Consider the following 11,251-nt stretch of genomic DNA (forward strand, 5'->3'; position numbering starts at 1 on the left):
AATAAACAGGTACTACAGTTTATACTAAAGTAAATTTATGTATAAATATACAGGTACTACAGTTTATACTAAAGTACATTTATGTATAAATAAACAGGTACTACAGTTTATACGGATGTACATTTATGTATAAATATACAGGTACTACAGTTTACACAGATGTATATTTATGTATAAATAAACAGGTACTACAGTTTATACTAAAGTACATTTATGTATAGATATACAGATACTACATTTTATACTAAAGTACATTTATGTATAAATATACAGATACTACATTTTATACTAAAGTACAATTATGTATAAATATACAGATACTACATTTTATACTAAAGTACATTTATGTATAAATATACAGGTACTACAGTTTATACTAAAGTACATTTATGTAAATTTATGTATAAATATACAGATACTACATTTTATACGGATGTATATTTACGTATAAATATACAGGTACTACAGTTTATACTAAAGTATATTTACGTATAAATATACAGGTACTACATTTTATACTATTCACATTTATGTATAAATATACAGGTACTACAGTTCAACATATTTGAATTCAGTTTCAGGTTCAGTGCTCAAATACAAACCACACCTTCAGGCATTTAAATTCTTTTGAACTTTTAAAATACAATTTAATAAATTACGCAGTTTTGGTTTAAAGAGACTGACCGGCAATGTATGGTGGTTGAACTGAGAATGTAGAATTGTAGAGAAATTTTATAAGATTCATTTTATTAGTTCATTCATTAGTTTGAGTGCAAAGTCGACGTTCAAAATCATCAATTTGGGTGGGTACGTTTTGAGAATTTTTTTTTTAAATTATCAAATAACGCCGAAAATACGCAACAACCATACATTGCCGGTCACTCCCTTTAAATCCTTCCAATGCTAACCCCTAATCTTGACCCTTCCTCCCCCCCTTCCAATCCCTCCCCACACCCGGCCGTCTAAACTTTGATTTTAAGAATTGTGTGAGTAAGAGCCATAAAATACACAATCTCATAAAGTACATATTTGTATTTTTTTCCATTTTTCACCCGTATAATTATTTAATAAAATGAATGTGAGAGATCTTGAAACCCAAAAATTACCCAAAGTGTAATATTTTAATATGACATTAGAGACCATAATTTTAATTCTGTTTAGTATTTACAAATAAAACTTTGGAATAGGAAGACGACAGAATTAAGTAATATTAGATATTTGTCATGTTGTTCTATAGCAAATATGTTTACCAGTGGCTTCAAAATAAACGTATCAAGTGAAATGGGGTCTGTAAACACTCCAAATTTTTGTAAATTTTTTCATGTTAATGTAATTTTTAAATTCACAACTTGAGTCTTACTGTTATTTTCCTATTCCACCGTTTAATTGGTCCATTTCTACACTTCTAGTTTCCCCAAATAAAAGCCGAAAACATGTAAAAAAAAAATTCCTATCTCTATTATTAAATACACCTATATATAAAATAACATAAATATAAAATGGTATAAGTAATCATTAAAGTATTTTTTTGGCATTGAAAAGGGAGTGGTTTAAATGCATGCAACATAATTTGAACACTTTGCACACAAATTCTAAATAAATGCGACTTCATCCGGATTTCTGATTCATTGATTGCATTTACTGGCGCCAAATGTTCATATTTTAATCAATTCATTAAATATATAAGTGCACAATTTAAAAATCTAATGTAGTTTGTCAAAGTTTTAAAGATTTTATGCTGCCAGTGTAGTGGTCAACAATCGCAGAGTAACAACTCAACAAATGTTCGGAAACCCATTGATTTAGAAAAACGAACAAAAAACTATGAACGAACACTTATTCTAAAAGACGAACACTAGCCCATGTAAAGTCTAATCTGAAACTGCTTTGGAATATCAACACAAAAAAATCGTTGATTAGGTGGCAATATAGATGAACAAAAGTATTTTTAAAAACGAACATATTAGTGTGAACCATACCCCATAATTCAATCTGTTGTAAGGTCGTCTCTAACAAATTATATCTCCGTTGAACCCTCCGTTCACTTTCCAAACCAAACATTTCCAAGGACTCCGCGTAAATGTAAACAAAAAGCCTCATGGAGCTAATAAAACTTAAAGTGCATTAAAAGAACCAATTTAAACATAATTTCAGTGAATCATTTACAAATAAACAGTGAAATTCCTTTAACCAAACAAATATTTATTTTCAGAAGATTAAATTGCTTTAGACTTCGATTCAAACAACTATTCACATGTTATACTATTTTAGATCGTAAGTTCCTTATATTTAATTCACAACAATATCTTAAACCTTTTTATTTGCCGATTCATAACAGGACCTTTAAGCCTTTGTTCAATTGTCAATGATACATATTTCTTTAACCAATTGTTCGTTTACAACAATATTCATGTATTTAGTTACACCCAACTGGTTTAATCTTATTAACCCTATCTCTGCCGGGGTACTTGAAAACCAGGATATGCTGAGGGGGTGGGTCAATTTGACCCCCCCTCTAAATCCCATGTTTAATGTTCAAATATGACAAATGACACATCATTGGAAAGCTCTTGTGCTCTACTTTTAGAATCTGCAAAGAAATTTGCAAATTTGCAAAAATTGAATTTTTTATCCCAAAATCCAGTTATATAGTAAAAATGTTTGCAAAAAAATATTTGTCCAAAAAATTAAAAATTATACATTTTTGAAAAGCCCTTGACCATGCCATTTCAAATATGCAAATATTTGTGCAAAATTTTAAATAACCTAATTTTTAATCAAGAAAAACTAAAAATATGCAAATTTCCTTTGACAGGTTGTTTGCAAAATATTTGCAATTTTTTTCGCAAAACTTATGCAATTCGTTTCCTTATGTCAGAGGCTTTCCAAAAAGCCAAATTTTATCAAAATCTGACAAGTGGCAGTGGGTCAAAACAAAGATTTAGTTTGTTACAGGAAAAAGCAGTCATTCAGGCAGTGTGCCTGAGGACTCAGGCAGTTAGTATTAAAGCCCGGTTTTAGGCCTAAAGGGAGAGCTTTGGGTAGGAAAAGTCAGAAAATTTCAACAGCCTCAGACCATGCAATAATTTTTGAGTTATGTAAAAAAAACTACAGGGGGGGGGTCAAATTGACCCCCCCCCAGCAGGAATAGGGTTAACAATCATTATTTATATACATGTACGTCAATAACAATTTGTATTTTTGTAGGAAACCTCGTTACTGAATTATATTTTTTCAAGAAGAAGTTCTCATTTATGTAAGCATGAAGAATAGAGTGTTTCCTAGCCTATTTGCCTTTGGATTTGTCATACTTCGAGTTGCATATCCTCTGCTCCATTTCCGCCCATTCGAGCAATATTCCTTTTGATCGGTTAACAATTAGTTACGTTTTTTTTAGATAAAATGCCAAAAGTACACAGCCATGAACATCATTCTCTTAGGCCTTTTTTTGTAAACCAAACACTGTTCCAATTGGTTTTCAACCTAGTGTTTAAAAAGGTACATGGAATACTTCTGGAAAATGAAGAAAGTGTGTACCTCAACAAGTTTCTTGAAATTAAAAACACTTTTTTTTCAAAATTAACAACACACCACTAATACAGTGTCAAAAAAAATCATTTTTTTTTCTTCTTATTTTCTACCTTTAAAATTATTTTTTCAACAAACGTATTTTACAGGTACATTCCATATAAAAAAAACAGATATTTAAAAATTTTTAATTTAAAGAAATCAATTACCAGTTAACATCAAACACTCTGAAAATTTTCTCCAGGACCTCGTATGGGGATCCATCGGACAAAATGTAGAAGACGACCTAAAAAATAAAGAAAATGAATATTTGAAAAAATAGAAAATAAATTTCAAAACTCACTATGAACTCGACGAAATCGATGAAACCATCGTTGTTCGAATCAAAAATCCTAAAAATACGAAAAATTTCCAAAAAATTTGTTTTCATTGAAATTTTTTTTTTCTTTTATTAAACCTGAATATGTGAGGCTCCATCTTGCTTGCATCTTTTTCAGGAAGAGCCTGTTGCACAACTTTTTATTAAAAACAAAATCTCCAAAAAATTAGAGTATGAAAAAAACAAAGTTATAAGAACAAGAAAAGGGCATTATGTAGCTTGTAGTTTGTAGTATGAAAATTTGAGATATTTATCAAATAAAGTGGAATTATCCATGTAAACAAAACCACATATTTTTGGTTATTTCAAATTTCAAACATAATACGGAATTTTCAGAAATGTAGAAATAAAGACCTATCGTTTGATTTATAAAATAAAATTCTATAGCATTTCAAGAAATTTGTGCTATAAAGTCAAAGTTCCACCCTATACAAAACTAGATGAAGGGCCCGTGAAAAAAAATAATATAATTTTTTTTTTAAATTAAGAAAAAATTTTCGAATATTTTAGCCTATTTCACCCCCCGACCACCCAGGAGTGTTCATGAAAAATCTCAGCCCAATTGATTGTCACCATTTAATACATTTTTAAAAGGAACTGAATTCTTGCTACAAATTCTGTTTTTGTAATCCCTATCTTTGCAGCCCAAAGTAGTAGATCTTTAATATTTTAAACTATGAATTCTGTTTTTGTAATCCCTATCTTTGCAGTCCGAAGTAGTAGATCTTTAATATTTCAAACTATGAATTTTGTTTTTGTAATCCCTATCTTTGCAGCCCAAAATAGTAGATCTTTAATATTTCAAACTATGAATTCTGTTTTTGTAATCCCTATCTTTGCAGCCCGAAGTAGTAGATCTTAAATACTTCAAACTATGAATTCTAATTTTGTAATCCCTATCTTTGCAGCCCAAAGTAGTAGATCTTTAATATTTCAAACTATGAATTCTGTTTTTGTAATCCCTATCTTTGCAGCCCGAAGTAATAGATCTTTAATATTTCAAACTATGAATTCTGTTAGCTTTAATAGCCAGTTAGAAATTTAGAGGTTTACTCCAACAGGTTGCAAAATATAGACTTCAGAAAATTAGAGTTAGTGTCAAAAACTCAGTTCCTTTATTAAAAATGTTTTAGAGCGTAATATAGTTGTAAAGTTGTTCATGATAAGGGATATTTGCTGTCAACGCAAGATATGGAATTCATGCTTGTAAATTTCAACACAAAACAGGTGAATATATATATATATATATATACAGGGTAAGAATTCACTGACGACTGTACGAAATTTGTTTCTTTATATTCATGATTTCCTGCAATTATAAACTTGTTTGTTTCTTTGTCAACTAGCTGTCAACTAGCTTAATAATTCATTTGATTACTAGATATAAGGCAGAATACTTAATTTAACCTTGGGATTTTATAGTTTCTGGTCGTCTTTACAGTCTCATCCTTTGTGGGTAACCCTGTATATATATATATATATATATATATTAAATCTTCTTCAAGAAAGACGAAAAGACATATAAAAAAAAATATTATAACTAAAATTCGAACTATTAAATGTAAATGATGTTTGAAATGGTAAAAAAGTTTCAAGTTTAATTCCCCTTTTTCATAAACTTCCCTTTTCTTCTTTCAAATAAATCAAGCTATATCAAGCTATAATATCCTTAGTTTTATTATTGATGACGCTTTTATTATTGATGTTAAAGCTTTACAAATAACAATAAAAAATTAAAGAAATTCAGCATTTAATAAAAACGTTAGAAGTTTTATTAGATGTCAGATGCTAGGATGTAGAAAGATTTGGACATTGTATTTTTCAAGTCATGAAGGGCTTTTAGCCGTGATAATGTTTGAATTATTAGAATTTAACACTTCAAGCTAAAAAACTATTTTCTCATTATTGCTCAGATAAAGTTTTCAAGGGTACCGTTGTGAACTTTTGAATTGACAAAAATAGTTTAAAATCAAGATCTTTAAAACTAACAAAAAAGAAAAGAAAAGGAATTCATTATTGATTTCATATTCTGTAGTTCTATGAACTAGTTTGTAAAGAAGTTGTAAACAAAAAACATGATTGGATATTTTATCTTTCAATAAAGATTTAATTTAAAAAGTTTCCTTTGACATCATATCACGGAAATCCTTCTTTTTCATCTTTCCGTTTGGGTGCTCAGCGACAAAAGAATCAAAATACTCACGAACCTACACAATAATAAAATTATAGAAAAAATTATGAATTATTTAATTGTTTACAATCTTCAAAAAATATTATTTTCAATTGTTGCTTTTCTGCAAAAGTGACGACAGGAAAACAATAAGAACTAATAGAAACAATACATTTAAATCCAGAAAAACGGCAATATCTTCCACATTTTTGATCAGATAAAGGTTTCAAGGGTTACCAATTCAAATCGGGCATTTCCAACTTTGCATGTATAGTCAGTTGAAATTACGTTTACAGTCCCTTTAAATAGTGAAAAGTGTTGTTGAGGGGGAACAGCTGGTTTTTAAAAATTCAATTGAATTATTGCAGTATCTCAGATAGTGAAAATTTGCAAAATTGTATACGCTGTGCAAAAGATGTGCGGAAAAATGTGGTGCAAATTACAGTCACGAAATTTAATTCATCTGAGAACTTGAACTACTGGAAGAAAGAATGGGGAGGGGAAAGAAAAGAAGGGGGTGATATATGAAATTTAAAAAACTAGATAATACCACAAAAATATGAAAAAATTTCTGGGACACTAAGGGTGGGAGAAAGGAGAAAATAGTATGAGTATGATGGAGACGGGAAGGGATGTACGAAAGTGGAAACAGAAAAAGTAAAAAAAGGAAAGAAAGAAAGAAAGAGAAAGTAAGATAAGAAGAGATCAAGGGGGAGGGATAAGGGCACAATGATGCAGAAAGTTCTCACGTCTAAATCTATGGAAGTTTCCAAGTACTTATTCATTTGTCTTACGGTTGGACTGCAAAACGTATCCTGTTCTATATAAACTATCTCTTAGTCTTTTAACAGTATCCTGTTCTATATAGACTGTCTGTTAGTCTTTTAACAGTATCCTGGTCTATATAGACTGTCTGTTAGTCTTTTAACAGTATCTTGTTCTATATAAATTGTCTGTTAGTCTTTTAACAGTATCTTGTTCTATATAAACTGTCTGTTAGTCTTTTACTAGTATCCTGGTATATATATAGCTGTCTGTCTGTTAGTCTTTTAACAGTATCTTGTTCTATATAAATTGTCTGTTAGTCTTTTAACAGTATCTTGTTCTATATAAACTGTCTGTTAGTCTTTTACTAGTATCCTGGTATATATATAGCTGTCTGTTGAGTCTTTTAATAGTATCCTGGTATATCTAAACTGTCTGTTAGTCTTTTAATAGCATCCTGGTCTATATACACTGCCTGTTAAGTCTTTTTACAGTATCTTGGCTTATATAAACTATCTGTTCGTCTTTTAACAATATCATGTCCTATATATAGCTGTCTGTTCGTCTTTTAACAGTATCTTGGTCTATATAACTGTCTGTTCGTCTTTTAACAGTATCCTGGTATATATAAATTGTCTGTTAGTCTTTTAACAGTATCCTGTTCTATATAAACTGTATGTTAGTCTTTTAATAGTATCCTGGTCTATATAAACTGTCTGTTAGTCTTTTAACAGTATCTTGGTCTATATAAACTGTCTGTTAGTCTTTTGATTGTATCCTGGGCTATTTACACTGTCTGTTAAGCCTTTTAACAGTATTTAGTCTACATAAATTAAACTTTAAAACATTATTATTATTAAACATTGAATTTATTGACTCTGTTTACTGGCAGATTAATAAATTTCCTCCTGTTGCATTTCCAACTAAATTTGCTAAAAACAACTTTAACACAACACATTTTATATTGAAAGGTTGAAAGGACTTTAGGCGTAATTTGATGTGACTTTACAGTTATTAAATGACATGCCAGATTCAGATACAGGTGTAAAGGGTATCACTGTGAATTGGTAAAACCTTCTGTAAAAGGCAAGTTGCAATTGAAAAAACGTCCTCAGTCCATTAAAAAAAAACCTCAACGGGAGTCAATCTACTTGATTGGACCAGAGCTTCGACATTTTCCTCTGTCAGGACTGGCTTTCCGTTCTTAGATCCCATACTGCCTGATAACTGCCTGATTATACTGGCTGTTTCTGCCTGATTATACTGCCTGACTGGGAGTTTGTCTGAGACTGCCTGAATATGTCGAGTCGAAAGCCGCTCCCTTGCAATTCTTTTATCTATCTGTCCTAATACATTCCTCGGAGGGTCTCTCTATCTACCTAACTCTATAGATCTCTATCTATATCTCTATCTATCTATCTATCTACCTAACTCTATCTATCTATCATCTATCTAACTATCTATAAATATCTATCTATATAAGCATATTCAATAAGTTATTGAATTTATGTATTTATTTAAAATTTTTTTGGGGAAAGAATATTTTAACTGATTTCCTATAAAACTATGAGTCATGAGCTAGCTTGCTATTGGTTAAAGAGATATAAGCAGCTCGGCTATTGCATGGTCCAAAAACCGGCTAGTTCAATGCACAGGTGGATAATGTTAGAAACGATGCATTTTTGCACGAAATATGAAAAATCTGGTAGTGCCAATTTCAAGTGCAAAATATATCTTAATTGAAGAAAATAACAAAAATTATATGTTCAAGAGGTACAGCTGAAAGGCCCAAAATTAAAAGTATAAAAAATATTTTAACACTTTCTCTTTCTAAACAATACCCCCCCTTCCACCTCAGCAAACTCTTCTTCCGATCTGGTTCTTATCTCTCTCAAAAAATTTTACTATGACCTTTTTCCCAAATTTTGACTATCCTTTCCCATGTTCATCTCTTAACGTTTCCCAAATCACCCTTTCATTTTTTTTACTTTTAAAATTATTTCCATCAAATACTTCTTTCTTTCACATTTATCTTATCTTTTTTAAAAAAAATTTTTTAAATGTTTCTTTCTTTCCTTTGATCAATTTCCTCTTTTACTGTAAATCATTCTTTCCCTTCTACACAATGAACTGAAGTGTACCTTGATAACACTATTGTTCCTGACAGTTTTTTTAAACGAAAAAATATCCTCCGCACTAAATAACTAAGAACAACTTTCAGCGAATAGTCACTTTTTATTTAATAAATAATTAATTGTTCTTTAACTTTATATTAGACCAGCTTGGGAACCCAGCGCTGCCCAGGTTATTAAAAATTTCTCCCGCCGTTTAACCGCACATAAACCTATTTTTTGGTCTTCTTTTTGATGTTTGATTCAGGCTGAAAGCTAATCACTTTAGCTCTCGATCGCGACCCATGAAAGTTTTATCTGATGTTCCTATCTCGAGAAATTGATATACCACTTTATCAAATTTATACGAAAATTAATATATATACAATTTTGTATAAAAGTAGTGGGTTTAGATAGATCAAATTCAGCAAGTAAGCAACCAATCTGAAAACGATGATATCCCAGAGAAAGCTAATTGTAACTTACGTTTACTCCAATTCTAATTTTATATTTGCTATTTCTATTTTTAATAGATTTAATTCATAATGTTATTTATAAGTCCGTATTACTTGACCAGAAATGGCACCAATGGCAGTGCAGTAAAGTGGTCAAGTGATACAGGCGGAGACACATGACCAGTATACTGCTCTGCCATTGGTGATAGTTCTCTCACATGATTTAAGTTTCAGATTTTCAAAATTTTACATATAATTTTCGTATAATTTTAACACAGTTTTATATCAATTTCTTGAGACAGGAACATAAGATATAACTTTCCTGGGTTGCGATCAAGAGCTAAAGTGATTAGCTTTCAGCCTATACCCCCTTTCATTTTTCCTTTACAGTCCCTTTAATTACCTGGAAAGACATCAATCTAAATCTCCTCCAGGGCATTGCACGAGAACTCCAGAACCGGTTTCTGTAAAAATTGAAAATAGTAGATTTTTTTATTTAATTACATCATCATTATCATCGCTCATGATTTTATTTGTCAAAATTTTAGGCTAATTTCTTAGTCATTTTACCCTGGTTTGAACATTGTCTATATAATAATGTAAACAGAAGAAGAAATAAAAACAAACTTAGCCCTGATGTATGTATGTCTAAAAAAATAACACTGATTGTTAAAAGTTGCCAAACTTTATCGCAAAGGTCAAATTATTTTACGACTTTAAGGGTTTTCAAAATGATGGTTTATTACTACTGTTCTTGTGTTTTAATAATAATGGAGATGACCCAAATAAACACGGAATTTACTACTCTTCTAAAATCCAACTTTCTAATTCTTTTATTTGTGCAATTAATTAGATTATGTTGCCATACCGCACAAACGTTTACATAATTCGCTAATTGCATGAAGTCAAACCTTGATAAACCTTCGAAAAAGACAAAACAATATACCTGGGATTTCATTGTCTTCAACAGAATAAATATTATTGGAAACAGAATCATCTACCGGAGCAACAGCATTTTGATCTTCAACAGCATCTTCTATTGGAGCCACATCACTCTGATCTACAACAACATCATCTACCCCGGCAACATCAGTCTGATCTACATCAGCATCATCTACTGGAGCAACATTATTTTTATCTACAGCAACATCATCTAATGGAGCAACAGCAATCTGATCAACAACATCATTTTTTTACTGGAGCACCAACATTTTGATCTTCATTAACATCTTTTATATGATAAACAGCATTTCGATCTACAACAACATCTTCTAATGGAGAAACAGCAATTTGATCCTTAGTAACTGTGTCAGATGAAGTAAGATAAAAGTAATCCCTGTAAACAAAAGCAGAGAAGTCCATGCAAATTCTTGAAAATTATTCTTAAGAAAATCTTGAGACAATTATCGAGAAATTGTCAAACAACCCATTCTCGAGAATTTCTCTGAAAAATTTCAAGGACAAATTCTCTATAACTTCTCTGGAATTCCTTAACCCCAATTCTCGAGCATATCACATGGCTGCTAATGACGGGTGACAGCATCTCATGTGATATATTGAGGACCCATGGTGTGTAGAGGATATGTTTTCAAGAAAAACTATACAAATTCTCTTAATTTAAAAATTTTGGAGACTGCTGAAAATTTCTCCTCTCTTAATTACTGGAAATCTTTATTGATACAAATTTACATACAGTAAGAGGACCCATAACATTGTGGAATAGGAAGACAACTGTTAAACTGAAGTTTTGATTTAAAATAGTCCAAGGAACATAAGACAATAATTGTGCAGCGAATATGATACAGACTCATTTCACTTAAAAAATGTATTTTCAAGTTTCTGG

The 11,251-nt window shown here is 30.6% G+C and overlaps 1 protein-coding gene across 2 annotated transcripts; it reads right to left on the reverse strand.

The window, feature by feature from the left end:
- Positions 1 to 3,212: 3,212 nt before the first annotated feature.
- Positions 3,213 to 10,514, reverse strand: LOC111714592 (neuronal calcium sensor 2). 2 transcript variants are annotated; one of them, XM_023489734.1, is made up of 7 exons: positions 10,355 to 10,514; positions 9,812 to 9,872; positions 6,031 to 6,114; positions 3,986 to 4,032; positions 3,872 to 3,920; positions 3,738 to 3,814; positions 3,213 to 3,360 (listed from the first exon to the last, which is right to left on the reverse strand). In XM_023489734.1, exons 2-7 carry the CDS (start codon positions 9,845 to 9,847, stop codon positions 3,306 to 3,308), a joined length of 348 nt encoding a protein of 115 aa, XP_023345502.1. In that variant the 5' UTR covers positions 9,848 to 9,872; positions 10,355 to 10,514; the 3' UTR covers positions 3,213 to 3,305. The 2 variants fall into 2 exon arrangements, with proteins under 2 accessions (XP_023345502.1, XP_023345501.1); XM_023489733.1 differs by lacking the exons at positions 9,812 to 9,872; positions 10,355 to 10,514 and adding an exon at positions 7,974 to 8,184 and having other exon boundaries at positions 3,267 to 3,360.
- Between the last annotated feature and the right edge of the window lie 737 nt (positions 10,515 to 11,251).

The sequence above is a fragment of the Eurytemora carolleeae genome, unplaced genomic scaffold, assembly GCF_000591075.1.
Source record: "Eurytemora carolleeae unplaced genomic scaffold, Eaff_2.0 scaffold1599, whole genome shotgun sequence".
NCBI classification, from domain to species: Eukaryota; Metazoa; Arthropoda; class Copepoda; order Calanoida; family Temoridae; genus Eurytemora; species Eurytemora carolleeae.

Coding starts and splice junctions, on each gene's coding strand:
- LOC111714592 (XM_023489733.1), bottom strand. CDS start 8,057: ATGGGATCTAAGAACGGAAAGCCAGTCCTGACAGAGGAAAATGTCGAA. Junction 4,033..6,030: donor TCCGTGATATGATGTCAAAG/GAAACTTTTTAA, acceptor GTTGTGCAACAG/GCTCTTCCTGAAAAAGATGC. Junction 3,361..3,737: donor AGAGTGTTTGATGTTAACTG/GTAATTGATTTC, acceptor ACCGATCAAAAG/GAATATTGCTCGAATGGGCG.